At 36.2% G+C, this 21,403-nt stretch overlaps 1 protein-coding gene across 4 annotated transcripts in view; it reads left to right on the top strand.

Moving 5' to 3' along the window:
- Window positions 1–21,403, top strand: part of NKAIN2 (sodium/potassium transporting ATPase interacting 2) — a 1,179,899-nt gene that overhangs the window by 460,534 nt on the left and 697,962 nt on the right. For 2 of the 4 annotated variants that reach the window (XM_086317027.1, XM_086317026.1), the window contains exon 2: window positions 5,761–5,848. The exons of the other annotated variants lie outside the window; for them this stretch is intronic. In XM_086317027.1, coding sequence (XP_086173153.1) covers window positions 5,774–5,848 — 75 coding nt within the window. In that variant the 5' untranslated portion in view covers window positions 5,761–5,773. The remainder of the gene's footprint in view (window positions 1–5,760; window positions 5,849–21,403) is intronic. 4 annotated transcript variants of the gene reach the window in all.

Here is a 21,403-nt window from a genome sequence, read left to right as displayed (position 1 = left end):
GTTATTTAAAAAAGAGCCTTTTTTCCCTATTCATTTATTCAAGAGATTTTAAACTGAGAACCTACATGCCAAGCATTGTTTAAGATGTTGAGGATTCAGGGCGAACAAATTCCTAAAACAGGTGGTGCCTATATTAGTGTAAAAATGCCTTCCTTTATGTGTCCGTATATACCAGTCTATGGAATTCCTTTTCTCTGCCCAGATAGTGTTTCTTTTTATCTGTGCATATAGATAATTAGTATTAGAAGTGGTTCATATTGCTGGATACATACAGTGTTGCCAATATTTTGCTGTTTCAAACAGTGCATAAACTGTTGTTCAGTTGCCAAGTCTTGTCCAACTCTTCATGACTTCATGAATGACAGCATGCCAGGCTTTCACTATTTCTAGCAGTTGCCCCAAACTCATGTCCATTGAGTCAGTGATGCCATCCAACCATCTCATCCTCTGTCACTCACTTCTCCTGCCCTCAATCTTTTCCAGCACCAAGGTCTTTTCCAATGAGTTGGCTCTTCGCATCAGATGGCCAAAGTATTGGAGCTTCAGCTTCCAATGAATATTCAGGACTGATTTCCTTTAGGATTGACTGGTTTGATCTCCTTGCAGTCCAAGGGACTCTCAAGAGTCTTCTCCAACACCACAGTTCAAAAGCATCAATTCTTCGGCACTCAGCCTTCTTTATCGTTCAACTCTCACATTCACACATCACTACTGGAAAAACCATAGCTTTGACTATACGGACCTTTGTTGGCAGAGTAATGTTTCTGCATTTTAATATGTGGTCTACGTTTGTCATAGCTTCCCTTTCAAGGAGTAAGTGTCTTTTAATTTCATGGCTGCAGTCACCATCTACATTGATTTTGGAGCCCAGGAAAATAAAATCTGTCACTGCTTCTACTTTTTCCAGTTCTATTTGCCATGAAGTGATAGGACCAGATGCCATGATCTTAGTTGTTTGAATGTTGAATTTTAAGCCAGCTTTTTCACTCTCCTCTTTCACCCTCATCAAGAGGCTCTTTAGTTCCTCTTCAATTTCTGTCATGATAGTGGTGTCATCTGTATAAACTGAGGTTGTTGATATTTCTCCAATTTGATTCCATCTTATGATTCATACAGCCTGGCATTTCACATGATGTACTCTGCGTATAAGTGAAATAAGCAGGGTGACAATATATAGTCTTGACATACTCCTTTCCTAATTTTGAACTAGTCCATTGTCCCATGTCCAATGCTGCCTCTTGTCCTGCATACAGATTTCTCAGGAGGCAGGTAAGGTGGTCTGGTATTCCCATTTCTTTAAGAGTTTTTCACAGTTTGTTGTGATCCACACAGAGGCATTAGCATAGTCAATAAAGCAGAAGCAGTTTCTCTGGAATTCACTGTCTTTTACTGTGATCCAGCAGATGTTGGCAACTGGATCTGTGATTCCTCTGCCTTTTCCAAATCCAGCTCGTTCATCTAGAAGTTCTCAGTTCACACACTATTGAAGCGTAGCATGAAGAATTTTGAACATTACCTTGCTAGCGTGTGTGGTTGAAATGAGTGCCATTGTGTGGTAGTTTGAAATTTTTTTGGCATTGCCTTTCTTTGAGATTGTAATGAAAAATGACCTTTTCCCAGTCCTGTGGCAACTGCAGAGTTTTCCAATTTTGCTGGCATATTAAGTGCAGCACTTTAACAGCATCATCTTTTAGGATTTGAAATGGCTCAGTTGGAGTTCCATCACTTCGACTAGCTTTGTTCATAATAATGCTTCCTAAGGCCCACTTGACTTTACACTCCAGGATATCTGGCTGTAGGGGATTGATCACACCATTGCGGTTATCTGGGCCACTAAAACCTTTTTTGTATGGTTCTTCTGTGCATTCTTGCCAACTCTTCTTAATATTGTCTTCTGTTAGATCCTTGCCCTTTCTGTCCCTTATTGAGCCCATCTTTGCATGAAATGTTCCCTGGGTATCTCCAATTTTCTTGAAGAGATCTCTAGTCTTTTCCATTCTATTGTTTTCCTCTCTTTCTTTGCATTGATCACTTAAGAAGGCTTTCTAATCTCTCCTGGCTAGTCTCTGGAACTCTGCATTCAGTTGGGTTTATCTTTCTCTGTCTCCTTTGGATTTCACTTCTCTTCATTTCTCAGCTATTAGTAAGACCTCCTCAGACAACCACTCTGCTTTTTGGCATTTCTTTTTCTTGGGAATAATTTTGGGCACCATCTTTTGTAGTTCTTCAGGCACTCTGTCTACCAGATCTAGTTCCTTGAATCTATTTGTCACCTCCCCTGTGTAATTATAAGGGAGTTTATCTAGGTCACACCTGAATGGTCTAGGGGTTTTCCTTACTTTCTTCAATTTGAGCCTGAATTTTGAAATACAGGGTTGATGATCTGAGCCACAGTCACCTCCTGGTCTTGTTTTTGCTAACTGTATTAGAGCTTCTCCATCATCAGAAGCAAAGGATATATTCAGTCCGGTTTTGGTATGGACAATCTGGTGATGTCCGTGTATAGAGTTGTCTCTTGTGTTGTTGAAAGAGGATGTTTTCTGTGTGTTATCTTGGCAAAACTCTGTTAGCCTTTGCCCTGCTTCATTTCGTAGTCCAAGGCCAAACTTTTTCCTGTTACTCCAGGTATCTCTTGACTTCCAACTTTAGCATTCCAATTTCCTATGATGAAAAGGATATCTTTTCTTGGTGTTAGTTTTAGAAGGTCTTGTAGGTCTTCATTAAACCATTTAACTTCAGCTTCTTCAGCATTAATAGTTGAGTCCTTGCCTTGGATTACTGTGGTGTTGATGGACAAGTGAATGTACATCCTCTTGGAAGGTGTCTTGATGAAAGTGAAAGAGGAGAGTGAAAAAGTTGGCTTAAAGCTCAACATTTCAGAAGAGTAAGACCATGGCATCCGGTCCCGTCACTTCATGGGAAATAGATGGGGAAACAGTGGAAACAGTGGCTGACTTTACTTTTTTTGGCTCCAGAACCACTGCAGATGGTGACTGCAGCCATGAAATTAAAAGAAGCTTACTCCTTGGAAGGAAAGTTATGACCAACCTAGACAGCATATTAAAAATCAGAGACATTACTTTCTCAACCAAGGTCTGTCTAGTCAAGGCTGTGATTTTTCCAGTAGTCATGTATGGATGTGAGAGTTGGACTGTGAAGAAGGCTGAGTGCCAAAGAATTGATGCTTTTGAACTGTGGTGTTGAAGACTCTTGAGAGTCCCTTGGACTGCAAGGAGATCCAACCAGTCCATTCTGAAGGAGATCAGCCCTGGGATTTCTTTGGAAGGAATGATGCTAAAGCTGAAACTCCAGTACTTTGGCCACCTCATGCGAAGAGTTGACTCATTGGGAAAGACTGATGCTGGGAGGGATTGGGGGCAGGAGGAGAAGGGGACGACAGAGGATGAGATGGCTGGATGGCATCACTGACTCAGTGGACATAAGTCTGAGTGAACTCCGGAAGTTGGTGATAGACAGGGAGGCCTGGTGTGCTGCAATTCATGGGGTCGCAAAGAGTCGGACACGACTGAGCGACTGAACTGAACTGAACTGACAGTGAACATTTGGGTGCATGTGTCTTTTTGAGTTCTGGTATCTTCTTGGTATATGCTCAGTAGTGGGATGACTGGGTCACATGGTAATTCTATTTTTAGTTTTTTGAGGAACCCCCCCCCCATTCTGTTCTCCATAGTGGCTATATCAGTTTACATTCCCACCAACAGTGCATGAGAAGAATTCCCTTTTCTCCACACCCTCTTCAGGATTTATTGTTCATAGATTTCTTGATGACAGGCATTCTGACTGGTGTGAGGTGATACCTCGTTGAAGTTTTGATTTGCATTTCTCTAATAATTAGTGATGTTGAGCATCTTTTCACATGTTTGTTGGAAATTTGTATACCTTCTTTGGAGAAATATCTATTTAGATCTTCTGCCTATGTTTCAATTGGATTGTTATTTCGTTAATATTGAACTGCATGAGCTATATATGTTGGAGATTAATCTTTTGTCAGTTGCTTCATTTGTTAATATTTTCTCCTATTCTGAGGGTTGTCTTTTCATCTTCTTTATGGTTTCCTTTGCTTTGCTAAAGTTTTCAAGCTAGGTCCCATTTTTTTTTTGTTTCCATTATTCTAGGAGGTGAGTCAAAAAAGAAAAACGAACTTATGGGCTAATACATATTTTTAACTGGATCCTTTTTTTAGCATCTTATTTAATCTTAAGATTTCCATACCTTGGGAAAGGGTTAAAATATTACATGAAATATACATATAAACATAATTAAAATAAGCCTGTATTAATGGTTGTTTGCTTTTTAATGCTGGAAAATAGATGAATCAAGTGCTGAATTACATAGAATTTACCTTAAAAAAACAAGATATTTGTAACTTTAAATGTAGTGACTCATGATTTAACTCTTGGTGAGAAAAATAATACAGCTTAAACACTTTAAGGCATATATTAGTGTTAAAATTCAGGTCAGCTCCAATGATTTTAATTTGTAGGAATCCTAGCAGGAGAATTACTTAAGGGAAATTAGCTACCTATTGCTGTTAGCTATAATTTAAAAATTTAGTAATGTTTGACAATGGATTGTTAGCAAACATAGATGTATGCGTATCTGTAATTTGTGCTGTCATTTGCCAATAGTAGTAAATAATTGAAAATGAAATATCACAATATTTTGCACATTATGTCAACATAATTACTCTCATAATTAAAACCTCGGAAGAATCAGAAGGATAACACTTTACTCCTGTGGGCATACATAGGGCAACAATAGTATTCCTCACATGTTTTCAAGCATGAGCTACAAAGATGGAGAATTTAATAGAAGAATCATCAAATGGGAGCTAAGTGCTCTCCCTATATTGTTAGGTGATTTATTTTAACCAAAATGTTCTTAATTTAGAACTGAAAGTATTGACTTATTTTCTATGAATGGAAGAGAAGAATTACTTCAGACAGAATAAAATATTATTCATTTTCTGTTTGATAGTTGTCCTTTGGTACTTTTGTTGGAACAAATTTCCATTAACATTTGAGTTCTTAAAAGCATATTTTATCAACAGATGCGTTAGCTATAATTTTCATACACCCATAAAAAAGATTTGAGGCTAGTTTTGCTCATGGGCAAAGTGGCAACGAGTGATATGACAGAAGCAACACTGGAACATGCTTTTCCATAAGAATGTGTATTCCTGAAAAATATGAACCTTTTAACATGGAGTATCATTATTTTGGCTTAAGGAGCTCTAGAATGTACCTGAAAAATGTTTTTATTTTTTGACATTTGATATTATGATACTTCCCAATATTACACTTTAATCCTTTAAGCTGATCACCCATTGATAAATTGCTTCATTCTAAAAAACTCACTTGAGATAGGTATTACTGCATCCTTCTTCCCAAGAGGTGTAACTAAGTTGGCTTATAATCCTTAGAGGGCAGGGACAATGCTCAGTTCTCTTTTGCATGCAGTAGACTTAACAAAGACCATTTGGTATACAGAATCTTATTTAATGAGTGAATAAAGGAGCATATATCCACTAAACTATTAAATTGCCATTGTAACATAGAGAAAAATCCTTGAGGGAACTGGATTTAAGAAAACTTTTGGGTGAAAGGTTTTATCCTGAGGTGAGAACAGCCAGAGTATGGAATTGGGCAGGCCTGTATTGGAATTTTGGTCCCATCATTTATTGGCTATAAAATCTTAAGTCATTTAAGAACTCTGCATCTCAATTTCATCCTTCTGCAGATTGGTGCCAACTATGATGCTTTGCAAAATTGTTGGAAGAGTTGGACACCTTGTTTCTACAGCGCCTGACAGTGCCTTCTTAGACACAGTAGGTGCTCAACCAATGATAACTCTTCTTTAATGAATGAAAAAGATATCCAAACCTAGCAAGGATCACAAGAGCTACAGGAAAAACTTATATATTGTTGTATTTAGTGGTTATATATGGTGTGGATTTTCTTACTGCTGAAGACATGAAAAGAATGAATGAATGGTAGTGATTTTGACATCTACAAGAGGCATGGAGTAATATCGTGGGAGTATATCTGGAACAAAATTATGGGCATGCCATGTAGTTGAGGGTTTCCCAGGTGGTCCGAGTGGTAAAGAACCACCTGCCAGTGCAGGAGACCTAAGAGATGTGGGTTTAATCCCTGAGTGGATAAGATCCTCTGGAGGAGGGCACAGCAATCCACTCCAGTATTCTTGCCTGTAGAATCCCATCAACAGAGGAGCCTGGTGGGCTATGGTCCACAGGGTCACAGAGGCAGGCATGACTGAAGCAACTTACAGCAGCAGATGTTTCTGTTGGTTTGAGTTTTAAGTTAAGCTCCATCATGTGGTGTGTCATATCTGTTTAAGTGTTAAAAACAGAATATGAAAGTAGACTTTTAGGTCTGATTAAAAATTCCCCTTCCAACTCCACTTGTCTGCTATCTTGAGACATATTAAAATGTATTTCCTATAGAATATGAATAGTTAGAATTATAAAGATCGCTAATTTGATTTGTTGAGGGATCATGTGGTGCTAGATCATTATTTCTTACTCTTGCCCTTCTATCCATGATATTATCAGTGACATCCAATGCCTGATTCCCTAATAGAGAATAGATGAAGAGAGTAAAAAACATGTGTTGCCATTATAGGCTGTTGTCATTGAGAGTCATAAAATTGTGTTATATGTTATTTCATGGGAGTATCAAAGAGGTCATAATAGGGTCCAAATTATAACCCCCCTAAAATTGAGGATCTCCAGGTGTCACAGACGGTAAAGAATCTGCCTGCAATGCAGGAGTTAAAGTTAAGTGAAAGTGAAAGTCGCTCAGTCGTGGCCAACTCTTTGCGACCCCATGGACTATACCTGGGTTCAATCCCTGAGGTGGGAAGATCCCCTGGAAAAGGAAATGGCAACCCACTCGAGCAGTCTTGCCTGGAGAATCCCATGGACAGAGGAGCCTGGTGGGCTACAGTCCACAAGGTCGCAAGAGTAGGGCACAACGGAGCAACTAAGAACACACACACAAAACTGTGTTCTCTGCGGGCTTTCAGGCGGCATTAAAATATTAACTAGTAAGACATTGTAATTTTTTTTTTCTTCAGAGAATTTTAAGGCAAATTTTGCCCATCTCAGCCATGATAGGTAAATCTAAATAATTGCACACAAGTAGAAAGGGCATTAGAACACAGGCATGATATAGACTGGTTCAAAGAATACTTCATTTCCAAAGATACATCTGGAACTTTCCTATTACAGGGAGCATCCAAGATATTCCTGCTAACAGCAGTGGGGCAAGCATTTTCTGACAAGGTCATAGTGAGAATTAGAAAAAGGATATGGTGTGAAATCAGGGCATTTCATAACCACTCACGTTATGCATTCTCTTTTTCTTTTTGAAGTACCAATTTACTGGGTTTGAGTACCATGAAAGATGAAGTATCCAAAAAGTAACAAATTAAGTCCACTTTAAAAATGGTAATAAGATCATTTAATAGATGTGTAAAAACCACGAAAGGTTTTTTCAGAAGGATTGCCTTACTTCTGAGTGAATCATAAACTCATAAGCAAGCATTCAACAGGAAATCAATACTGTTTTGTGGTGTGCATACTATGGTAGCCTCAGCACCAATACAAAGACAAATCCCACACAAACCATGTATTTAACTTTGTGGCTTGTCATCCTTATCCTGCTGCTCTTATTATACCTAAGCTACAGACTTCACAATCCTGAGTCTGATTAAAGAGAAATCAGTTGCTGATGCACATGTTGTTTATATTTGTCTCAAGACAAATGAGGGCAAAAGACTAAAACACAAGTTCTAAAGTAAGAGACACTTTGCATGTTGTAGAAGTTTACTGTAGGAAATCATTGAAATTTAGTGTAGGGAAGAATCAGGAAAAAAGACACATAAAATAGCTTTATAGTAATTCATGATATGTTCAAGAAAAGATTTTGATACAGAAGGAAATAAATCGCACATATAAACAAATACTATTGAAGTTTCTATCTAGCCTCTTTTTCCATATTGATAATCTGCCCTCACTTGAAAGCACATACATCATGTAAAGATTACCTTCAGTAGAATTTATAACATCATTTATACCTTCCAAGGTTATAAGAGACTAATGTATAGAATAGGTTCATTTCAGTTCAGTCACTCAGTTGTGTCCGACTCTTTGAGACCCCATGAACCACAGCATGCCAGGCCTCCCTGTCCATCACTAATTCCCAGGTCCACCCAAACCCATGTCCATTGAATCAGTGATGCCATCCAACCATCTCATCCTCTGTCATCCCCTTCTCCTCCTGCCCTCAATCTTTCCCAGCATCAGGGTCTTTTCCAATGAGTCAGATCTTCGCATCAGGTGGCCAAAGTATTGGAGTTTCAGCATCAGTCTTTCCAATGAATATTCAGGACTGATTTTCTTTAAGACTGACTGGTTTGATCCCCTCACTGTCCAAGGGACTCTCAAGAGTCTTCTCCAACACCACAGTTCAAAAGCATCAATTCTTTGGTGCTCAGCTTTCTTCACAGTCCAACTCTCACATCCATACATGACCACTGGAAAAACCATAGCCTTGACTAGACAGACATTTGTTGGCAAAGTAATGTCTCTGCTTTTGAATATGCTATCTAGGTTGGTCATAACTTTCCTTCCAAGGAGTAAGCATCTTTTAATTTCATGGCTGCGATCACCATCTGCAGTGATTTTGGAGCCCAAAAAAGTAAAATCAGCCACTGTTTCCACTGTTTCCCCATCTATTTCCCATGAAGTGATGGGACCGGATGCCATGATCTTCGTTTGCTGAATGTTGAGCTTTAAGCCAACTTTTTCACTCTCCTCTTTCACCTTCACTTTCTGCCATAAGGGTGGTGTCATCTGCATATCTGAGGTTATTGATATTTCTCCTGGCAATCTTGATTCCAGCTTGTGCTTCCTCCAGCCCAGCGTTTCTCATGATGTACTCTGCATATAAGTTAAATAAGCAGGGTGACAATATACAGCCTTGACATTCTCCTTTTCCTATTTGGAACCAGTCTGTTGATCCACATCCAGTTCTAACTGTTTCTTCCTGACCTGCATACAGGTTTCTCAAGAGGCAGGTCAGGTGGTCTGGTATTCCCGTCTCTTTCAGAATTTTCCAGTTTATTGGGATCCACACAGTCAAAGGCTTTGGCATAGTCAATAAAGCAGAAATAGATAGGAAGGAACATAAAAGCAAGCAAATACATTAGCACTAAGTGAACCCTGTTTGCCAGGAAGTGTGAATATCAGCTTATTTAATCTTTACAGCAGCCAGTTATATGGATATTGTTAAGAAACATGAATGAAAAAATAACAAAAGCAAAAAATTATAAAAAACACCTGCTTATATATTAAAAATTTTATTAAAAGTCAAGGGCTTATGGATTGGGTCAAAAAGATATTACCATTTATGCTATTTATACTTACATATTAAAGTAACAAATGTTATATATAAATTATATGTGTATAGCAGATAAACATAAAATGAAGATCTGGTAAAATAATACCAGAATACATAGGATTCAAGTAGAATAGCATTAGGTGTCACAAAGAGAATGCTTTTGTATTGACAAAGGAACCAACTACAGTGGAGAACAGTGAAGAATTTTCATACATATTAAAATATAATATTGTAATATATATTTAAAAATTGGATAGAAATGCAAGTCAAAATTCTCAGAAGTAGAGGGGTTTTTATGCTCCACATTCAGACTTTGAAAAATCAAGTTGACCAATTGGAAAAATAAACATTATAGAGCCTCTTGATGAAGCTGAAGGAGAGTATAAAAGCTGGCTTAGAACTCAACATTCAAAAAAGTAAGATCATGGCATCTGGTCCTATCACTTCATGGCAAATAGATGGGGAAAATGTGGATACAGTGAAACATTTCATTTTCTTGGATTCCAAAATCAATGCAGACAGTGACTGCAGCCATGAAATTAAAAGACTCTTGCTCCTTGAAAGAATAGCTATGGCAAACCTAAGACAGTGTATTAGAAAACATACATATCACTTTGCCCACAAAGGTCCATTTAGTCAAAGCCATGGTTTTTCCAGTAGTCATGCATGGATGTGAGCGTTGGCCATAAACAAGGCTGAGCACTGAAGAATTGATGCTTTTGAACTGTGGTGCTGGAGAAGAGTCTTGCGAGTCCCTTGGACTGCAAGGAGATCAAACAAGTCAATCCGAAAGGACATCAACCCTGAGTGGTCATTAGAAGGACTGATGTTGAAGCTGAAACTCCAATACTTTGGCCACCTGACGCAAAGAACTGATTCATTGAAAGACCATGATGCTGGAAAAGATTGACAGCAGGAGGAGAAGGGGACGACAGAGGATGAGATGGTTGGATGGCATCACTGACTCTATGGATGTGAGTCTGAGCAAACTCAGGGAGATAGTGATGGACAGGGAAGCCTGGCATGCTGTATGTAGTTTATGAGGTCGCATAGAGTCAGACATGACTGAGTGACTGAGCAACAACAACAATGAATAACTGTAATTATATAGTTAATGAGCTTGATTACATAAATATATGTTAAACTTTGTACTTTAAGTATGATCTTTTAAAGACTTTTCATGCAATAGTTGCAAAGATGTATCTGTTCTTGAAACATAAGAAAATCTGAAAATTTTCTGCAACATCTAAACTATATAATTGCCTTCAATTTCAACCATAAATTAAAACTAAAAATTTAAGAAGTAGATTTAAAATAAATATAATTAATAATTTAAAAGTTTTTAAATCATTAACATTTATCTTTGAGAATTATTAAAATTTAACAAGAAATCGGTGATGTTAAACATTTTTGTATGTTAAGAATGGTGTTCAAATAGTCATATTTTTTTAAGTTTTAAGCTAATACAATCTAAATCAAAATTGGATATTTAAATTTTTCTACTAAATATTTTAAAGCATAGAGTAGTCCAAATAATAACATTATCAAAAACTCATCACTCAGGTTTCTGTAGTGATATTTTTATATAGTTGCTTCAAGTAACCTTATTTTTAAGAAATCAAAATTATGGATACATCTAAAATTGTCTCCTTAAGCTCTTTCTCTTCTCTCACTCTTCCATAGCGTAGGCAAAGTAGTATTGGTACACCATGCAACAGACTGAACGTGAAGTCGCTCAGTCATGTCCAACTCTTTGTGACCCCATGGACTGTAGCCTACCAGGCTCCTCCGCCCATGGGATTCTCCAGACAAGAACACTAGAGTGGGTTGCCATCTCCTTCTCCAGGAGACCTTCCCGACCCAGGGATTGAACCCGAATCTCCCGCATTGTAGGCAGATGCTTTACCATCTGAGCCACTAGGAAAGTCCTCAACAGACTAGTGATGTTAATATAACGTCTAGAAGTAAACCATTTACACATGAGGACCAAGAATACAGAAGACCTTGGATTTTAAATCAGATGAACACGTTTAATAACTTACTTTAAAGGCATGACTGACAAGATAACTATGAAAAAACAAAACACAGTATTTCCATTTGAGACCACAGTTCCAAAAAGATCAGTGCTTCTTTAGATTAGTTTGTTGTTTAGTTGCTCAGTCATGCCCAACTCTTTGTGACCCCATGAACCACAGCACACCAGGCTTCCCTGTCCTTCAGTATTTCCTGGAGTTTGCTCAAACTCATGTCCATTGAGTCGATATTGCCATCCCACTATCTCATCCTCTGTTGCCCCCTTCTCTTTCTGCCTTCAATCTTTTCCAGCATCATGATATTTTCTAATGAGTCAGATCTTTGCATCAGGTGGCCAAAGTATTGGAGTTTCAGCATCAGTCTTTCCAATGAATATTCAGGACTGATTTTCTTTAAGACTGACTGGTTTGATCCCCTCACTGTCCAAGGGACTCTCAAGAGTCTTCTCCAGCACTACAGTTTGAAAGTGTCGATTCTTCGGCTCTCAGACTTCTTTATGGTCCAACTCTCACATCCATACATGACTACTGGAAAAACCATAGCTTTGACTAGATGGACCTTTGTCAGCAAAGTGATATCTCTGCTTTTTAATGTGCTGTCCAGATTTTCCATAGCTTTTCTTCCAAGGAACAAGTGTCTTTTAATTTCATGGCTGTAGTCACTGTCTGCTGTGATCTTTGGATCACCCAAGAAAATTAAGTGCTTATTATTAAAGGTGGATAATAGGGATTCATGTTTTACCTGTTGCTAAAAGCGGACCTGATTCTTGATCTTTTTTCCCCTTTATTTGGTATGAGTGGAAATATAAAGAATGGGAAAACTGTGTTAATAATGAGATGTGATGAAACTGTCAGAGTGCAGTTATTAATGAGGAATTATTTCTAAAACCAGGCTGGATGTGTAATATGACCTTGAAATACTTCATTATTAGAATGACCACATATTTCCATGATAAAAGTGAGATTTCTCCAGGACAAGGATAATCTGGAAATCATGAAGTTAAGATCTAGGTTATATCTAATGCTTACCAATCAGAATTAATGTATAAAGTTCCTTAATCCTTCAGAAAGTAGAGTTCCTTAGCATTAACAGTATAATAATACAGATTGCTTGCTTAATCACTATAGGATATATTATAAAAGGGATTTTTAATAGTAATACCTGTACTTATATTAAGCATATAAAGCTCGTATCCTCTATACCTAAAAAAAAGGCAAAAAATGACTATATGCCAAATTTTATCATTCTTATGGCATTGATTCATTATAGACAACAAAAACAAACAGACACAACCTAGTCAACCACTTTGCAGTTATACACTTCATTGCATTAGCTTGAGATTAGTATTTTCCAAAAGATATACTGAGACTGTATAGACTGTATAGAGTATATAGACCAGATAACCATGCTGGAAGAAATTAGTTGTTAATATGGATAGAACATGGACAGTACTGTGAGAATTGTCAGGGTTTATACATGGTGATTTGCTTTTATAGAAATTTTCAGAATTGTAGTCGTCTGATTTTAAAATGTTGGAAAGAAATTATAGGATACTCTGACATATTGTGCACTGTCCTTGGTGCTAAGAAACAAGGTTCCTTAATTGGCATCTCCATTTGCAAAGTCTTAAATAATTCTTATGTAATGCTTTGACAGTTATCTGTCTCATCCTTAGATGTCTAACTCCTAAATTTCAGAATACTTACTCCCATTATGCTTATCTCTCCAAAAAGTATCTTAAATGTTTGGTGTTTTCACTAATTCATCCTTATCCTTTAACACAGTCATCAGAATGGACTGTTCCTCTCAATCCTAGAGTCTGCATATAAACTTATAAACTGAGCTGATCTTATGCGTGCTTGAGTGGCTACAGGGTTAACTTGTAACTCTTCTAAAGGTATTTAAATGGGTTTCTTTGTGACATTATGTCTTAACTCAAGGACATAGATCTCATAATAAGAAAGTAAAGAAGGAAGGTCATTAGAAAGATATCTTAGGGCTGAAGTCTTTGACAGTCTCTTTTGTACATAGCCCTCCTTGATACACGAAAATGTCTAAATTTGCTCTACAAATTTGTTTATGTAATTAGATATAACTGCTGTGATTAACAAAAAGTGCCTTTAACGTCCCATACCTTTCTTTTTTTAAAGAACAGAGTTAATGTTATTATCTATTAAATGCTTTAGTATGTGTGTAAATGCGTTCTACAAAGAAAACAAATGTTTGCACTAAAACCAAATATTCACTGCTCCTCTAACTCCAGTTTTCCTGGGGTAAATGGTCCTACATGGTTACAGTGTAGAAACCTTTCTGGAAACACACACACACATTTGCCCAAGTGTAAACCTAAAATTCTTTCCCAACTACAATAATTAACAATACTTTTGGAATTGTGTCTGACTACTTCCAGCACTCCTGAATGTCTTTAACAATTAAGTATAGTTTTCTCTTTACTGTTCTCACACCCTTGAACACAAGTCTATGCCCAAGAAGTTAACCATATGCTGTGCCAATAATTTTATTGTATATTTGTTTCTTTTCATTTTTTAGTACAGTGCACTTTGATCTCAATGGTATAAAAAACACAATCAGTTCAGTTCAGTCCCTCAGTCTTCTCCAACTCTTTGTGACCCCACAGACTGCAGCACGCCAGGCTTCCCCTTCCATCACCAATTCCTAGAGCTCGCTCAAACTCATGTCCATGGAGTTGGTGATGCCATCCAACCATCTCATCCTCTGTTGTCCCCTTCTCCTCCTGCCCTCAAGTCTTTCACAATATGTACAATAAAGATCTAGCAGTGGTCCCCAACCTTTTTGGCACCAGGGACTGATTTCCTAGAAGACAATGTTTCCATGGACCAGGAGTGGGAGGGAGATGGTTTCAGGATGATTCAAGTGCACTTCATTTATTGTGTACTTTATTTCAAATTGAAATAAAAGCAAAAATAAACAAATGGGACCTAATTAAACTTAAAAGCTTCTGCACAACAAAGGAAACCATTAGTAAGGTGAAAAGGCAGCCTTCAGAATGGGAGAAAATAATAGCAAATGAAGCAATGGACAAACAACTAATCTCAAAAATATACAAGCAACTCCTACAGCTCAACTCCAGAAAAATAAATGACCCAATCAAAAAATGGGCCAAAGAACTAAATAGACATTTCTCCAAAGAAGACATACAGATGGCTAACAAACACATGAAAAGATGCTCAACATCACTCACTATCAGAGAAATGCAAATCAAAACCACTATGAGGTACCATTTCACGCCAGTCAGAATGGCTGCGATCCAAAAGTCTACAAGCAATAAATGCTGGAGAGGGTGGGGAGAAGAGGGAACCCTCTTACACTGTTGGTGGGAATGCAAACTAGTACAGCCACTATGGAGAACAGTGTGGAGATTCCTTAAAAAACTGGAAATAGAACTGCCTTATGATCCAGCAATCCCACTGCTGGGCATGCACACTGAGGAAACCAGAAGGGAAAGAGACACGTGTACCCCAATGTTCATCGCAGCACTGTTTATAATAGCCATGACATAGAAGCAACCTTGATGCCCATCAGCAGATGAATGGGTAAGAAAGCTGTGGTACATATACACAATGGAGTATTACTCAGCCATTAAAAAGAATACGTTTGAATCAGTTCTAATGAGATGGATGAAACTGGAGCCTATTATACAGAGTGAAGTAAGCCAGAAAGAAAAACACCAATACAGTATACTAACGCATATATATGAAATTTAGAAAGATGGTAACAATAACCCTGTGTACGAGACAGCAAAAGAGACACTGATGTATAGATCAGTCTTATGGACTCTGTGGGAGAGGGAGAGGGTGGGAAGATTTGGGAGAATGGCATTGAAACATGTATAATATCATGTATGAAACAAGTTGCCAGTCCAGGTTCGATGCATGATATTGGATGCTTGGGGCTGGTGCACTGGGACGACCCAGAGGGATGGTATGGGGAGGGAGGAGGGAGGAGGGTTCAGGATGGGGAACACAGGTATACCTGTGGCGGATTCATTTCGATATTTGGCAAAGCTAATACAATTATGTAAAGTTTAAAAGTAAAATAAAATTAAAAAAAAATTCAAATACATTATTTTTAGAAAAATCTAGTATGAATATTGCTTCAAATTTTAACATTAGATTCTCTGCAAAAATCTTTTTCATATAACAAGAGGGATTGGGCCATGAATGTACATGGTCCTGGGAGTATTTAAAGTTATATTTAATTTTGTGATTGATTATTTTACTGAATACTCATTTGATTTCCTAATTATACTCAAAATCATGAAATTTAAACTTAAACTTTTCTTTAGTGTAGTAAAGACTTTAGGAATGGCATTCATGCAGTAAAGGAGAATGGAAATCAATTTATTAATAGCTCTCCTCTAGGCACATTCATGAAGAAAATTAAACTACTCAACATTTATATCAGTAAGTAACCATGCATATTTCTGTGCCTTTATTCATTTTCCTTGAAGTAATAATGTCTCCTGCCTGTGGGGCTTCTGTCTTTGTATCCAAGTACTGCCTATATTTTTAGATTCAGATCTTATAGCATATCAACTTTAATGATATGTTTAATGAGATCCCCAGCTGTTAATAATCACCTTCTGCTTTCTCAGAGTATCTGTATCTCTTATGGCATGTATCACTTTTTACTTTTCATTGTAGTAATTTATATACCTCTGTCCTTCCTGTTTTAGAATTCTTGTGGGCAGATTCTGTTTTAGAAGTCTACGTTGGGCACTCAGTATCTGTCAAATAATTAGGTAAATCAATCAACGAGCTATACTAAAATTAAATTGCTACAGGACTCAGTTAAATATAACTGTATACAAACATTTTTATTTTCCCTCATAAAACTCCATTAAAATTAGAGTAGAGAAATAAGAACCCTAACATTAACACCACACCCACTAGGATAAAGAGAATAGATATGAAAGGAGAGATTTCTAAAAGTTCTAAAGGTTTACATACAGTACATAATCTTGTAACTTCAGAGCCATTGGATCTTAAAAGCATCCATAGGGAAAAAAATGATTAAAACCAAAACCAGATGTGACTGGACATAAGAATAGCATTTAGTTTTTCTAATGGATATAACAAAAAGCATCACTAAACAAAAAATTTAAACTAAAGAAAAATTATTTTCAATACAGGATTTTATACCCAACTTAACCATCATTAAGAGAGTATGATAAAGATCTTCTCACATGTTTAAGATCTGAATATCTTTACCCATACAGTGTTCTTTCTTAGGAAGCCAGTGGTGGATGTTTTCACCAAATCAGGCCCAAAAACTTGAGATCAAGGAAGTAGATGGTCACCCCATTAGTTGGTGAAAGACAGTCCCTAGACCACACCAGTAGTACTCATTCTAGATAGGAGTATGACTGGGAGTTAGAGATGTTTAGAGATGTGTGGCACCCCACTCCAGTACTCTTGCCTGGAAAACCCCATGGGTGGAGGAGCCTGGTAGGCTGCAGTCCATGGGGTCACTAAGAGTCGGACACGACTGAGCCATTTCACTTTCACTTTTCCCTTTCATGCATTGGAGAAGGAAATGGCAACCCACTCCAGTGTTCTTGCCTGGAGAATCCCAGGGAAGGGGGTGTCTGGTGGGCTGCCGTATAAATAGGCAATAAATAGATAGGAAATAAATTCCTAATATTGATATCTGTAAATATTAGTATAAGCATATTTGTTATAATCATGTGGCTAAATATCAGAAATAAAGACTTGAAAATGGTGGTTTATGGAAGCAGAAAAGGATATGTGAAGAGTGAAGTAGGAGAATATGGTTTGTAACATACATTTTGATATTATGTATAGTTTTAAATCACAGATAAGTATTTCTTGAGAGAAATTAATATTTAAAAGAAAATAGTTTTAATGATATAATTAAAACTACACAATGAAAGAACTTTAGAATTTAAAGTAATCCAGTTTAGTCCATGGTAGGTAGGAAAGAAAATGTGTGCAGGGATTTTCTTTGTTGTTTTGTTTTGTTTTGTGATACTAAAAACCAACTGCAAGAAGCGACATGATTGCACTTTTAAAATTGAAGATTAAATATTGATAAAAATATATATTTCTGGGTTTCTTACATTTGCTTTGTTTATTTATCCAAAAGTATTTTAGACATTTGGTACTGTGAAAGCATGACTAGTTAGATCACTTATCCTAGAATTCCAATTTACACATCCAACTGCATGAATAAATGATTCTACTGGATTTTGTCTTTCATTGTGTCACGTATTACAAGGCAACATTGCATCTTGGCAGAAAGTCTGCTGGCAGATGCAAAGCTCAAATTTACACAGAGATATTCCTGCCAATAGTTTCTAGATGTACATAAAACTAAATCAACTGAGCTTCACATAATACTGTTAACACCATTTCTATGGAATAAGAGTAAAAAATAGCTTGGTTGAAAGTTTTGAAAGCTGAATTTTCAGAGAAACAAAAGGAAAAAGAGTAACTCTTCTAGTAAAAGATAATTGGCATAGAGAAATGTAAAACAAAAAATTGGAAAAGGCATTATTGACTTGCAGACTGTTCTAAAAATACCTCATTCAAGAAGTACATCTTGCTAGTTGACACACAATTATGTTAATGCAGTTAGAGTTGAAGAGTAATTTAAATATAATTAGGGCTTAAAACATAAATGGCATAGAACATTTTCCTATTTGTGCAGATTTTTTTTACGCAAATGAAAAATAAAAATAAAAGTAATTTGTAAATGAAAATTCTTGCTATATTTTCTGTTTAGTTTGAGTATATTTTTGCATGGCTGATAAAGATGATGAAACAAATGAGTTTCATCTTGAATTTGTTCTTTAATAAAGGCACTTTTCAACATCTGGTTTTGCAAAAAGGATGAAAATCATTTCTTTATTCTTAATAAAACTACCCTGAAATACACATTTATTTTCATACAGTGTCCAGAGCTACATCTATGAAAAAACAAACTTATGATAAAGGAGAAATTTAGTCCACTACCAACAAATAGGCATATAATGATATTAAAAATCACTTTAATATTTATTTTCAGTTGATTTACTGACTGTTTTAGGGAGTTGACTTATTTTGACATAACCTGTGATCAATTTTAATATGACATAGATTGAATTAGTAAGATCTGTGAAAAATCATCTAGACAGACTTTCTTTTTCTCTTGACAGTGCAAAGAGATCCAGTGTAACTCCTCAGGATAGGCATAAATTGGATAGACAAAGTGATGCTTTTCTATAATTGTTTCAGATTTTTAAAATAATATAAGGTCAGTTTATTAGCACATTCAGCAAACTTATTGAATATGCACTGCAATTCAAGAATCTGCTAGATGTGGAGGATGTAAGCAAGAGATAAATAAATAAAAACATGAGAAATACAGTGTTAATCTTGCTATGAAGTGGTACTGTGGGAACCTACAGGAAGGAGATAATGCCTGAGTCCTAAAAGTGGTCTTTCAAGTAGAGTACATTTTGAAGTTTTAGAAACACTACTGAAATGATTCAGGAGCAGGGTATTCCTAATTATTCCTACATCCTACTTGCAACCTAAATTGAAAGACAAGAGATATATGAACAAGTTAAAGAACATAATAAATAAATGAGAGAATATGTAGAGTAAATTTTAGATCTAAAAGATAAAGGAATGCAAAAAAAAGTGCTCTCTTTTGTTTCCTGTAGCACTGTCTCATAAACATCTTTCCATGACTGTAAGTATGCAGAGCACAAAGTTTAATTGCTTCCTACTCTATCATCTTACTTTGAATATACCCTCGTGTATTTTTACCATTCCCTTTTTGTTAGTCATCTAAGTTATTTATAAAATGAGCTTCCTATGGGGTGCTAGTGGTAAAGAACCCACCTGCTAATGCAGGAGACGTGTAAGAGACATGGATTCGATCCCTGGGTTAGGAAAATCCCCTGTAGGAGGGCAAAGCAACCCACTCCAGTATTCTTGCCTGGAGAATTCCATGAACAGAGGGGTCTGGCAAGCTATAGACCTTAGCGTCACAGAGTTGGACATGACTGAAGCGACTTAGCACAGCACACAATAATATAAGTATTTTGTGGTGATTAACATATTTATATGTATGTATATGTATGATGCAGGTATACCTCAGAGATATTGTAGATTTGGTTCTAGACCACTGCAATAAAGTAAAGATTGCAGTAAAGAGAGTGACACAAGCTTTTTGGTTTTCCAATGCCTATAAAAGTTAAGTTTACACTATGTTCTAGGGTATTAAGTGTGCAATGCCATAATGTCTAAGAAAATATGTATTAATACATACCTTAATTAAAATATTTCTAAAAAGTGCTAACCATCAACATACAGATGCCACAAACCTTCAATTTGTTAAAAAAAAAAAGAAAAGACAAAGCACAAATCTTCAAAGTATCTACAAAGCACAGTAAAACAAAATATGCCTGTGCATATCTTGTGTACATTCTTAATTTTTCCTAAAATCATAGAATTGTAATATCACCAAAAATATGGCATATTTAAGCCTCTTTGCATTAATGGATTACATCTAGTAAGGTTAGATTACATATAATAAGTTTGTCCCAAATATTACATAAAAAAATTATACCAATATATGTGTATGTTGACTTGGTGATTAGCCCTCTCTCTCACTAGAATGTAAGCCTCCTAAGGATGGGAAGGGAAGCTTTGGTTTTATTCAAACAGACCTAGAATAACTCTCAGAATAAAATAGAAGATCTGTAAATATTTGATTGAATGAATGAATTTTCTTCTTTTTATTAGGTATAGTTGATTTTCAATGTTATGTTAGTTTCAGGAGTATAGCATAGTTATTCAGTTTATGTATATAAATATATGTATTATATATATATACATATATGCATATTATTTTTCAGATTATTTACCCTTTTAGATTATTATAAAATATTGGCTATATTTCCCTGTGCTATACAGTATGTACTTTGTTGGTTATCTATTTTACATGTAGTAGGGTGTATATATTACTCCCAAACTCCCAATTTATTCCATCACCCCCTTTCCACTTTGGTACTCATGAGTTTATTTTCTATGTGTCTGTCTATTTTTGTTTTGTAAATAAATTAGTTTGTATTTAGAAATATTATACATAAATGATATTTGTCTTTGTCTTACTTAATAGGACCTCTAGGTCTATCGATGTTTCTACAGATGGCATTATTTCTTTTTTATGGCTGAGTAATATTCCATTGTATGTAAAATAAATGAATTTTCAAAGGAAATAATTTTAAACCAAACTTCACATATTTAGATTCAAAATCTGGCTGATCAATGTAAAATATTTCTTAGGCAAAAACCAAAATCATTAACACAAATGCTCTGTAGGAAATGTATCTTGGTATCAATCCTCCCAAGTGCTAAGAACATAAACTCTTTTGGGGAAGAAAAATCGTTTTTGCATTAAAAGACAGTTAAAGAGAGAGTTGACTATAAGAGATTTTATTACCAAGAAAACTTGATTTTTTTAGAGCACATGGTATTAACATCACAGAACAGGCTATTTTGTGTAAATGGTCAGAAATAATTCTAGAAAGTGGATTAAGTATTCTGTGACCCTCCACTTATACCTGTAGAGGCTGCAATGTGGAATTGTGACGCCATCTTTGTTGTCTCTTCTGTTAAGGGTGCTCATAGGAAGGAATCATTTTAAACAAGGCACATATTGCAGAAATGCTACGATAGCTGGTTAAAATTAAATAGATTTTCATTGTTAGAGAAACATGAGCTCTAGCTTGGGCTAGTTGACTGAGGCTACTTTATTTGATTGATATTGCCTTTGTATCACAAATTGGTTTTTTGTGAAAAATATACTCTGGGACAGGAATCAATCAGTATTTTGTGTACCTTTTCCTGAAAAATTAATACCCTCTGAAA

This window comes from Bos grunniens, chromosome 9, assembly GCF_055505025.1.
Source record: "Bos grunniens cultivar Pamir isolate PY7600 chromosome 9, Bosgru_T2T1.0, whole genome shotgun sequence".
Lineage (NCBI taxonomy): Eukaryota > Metazoa > Chordata > Mammalia > Artiodactyla > Bovidae > Bos > Bos grunniens.
Note: the sequence above shows the minus strand (reverse complement) of the source record. Positions and strands in the feature narration are given on the sequence as shown.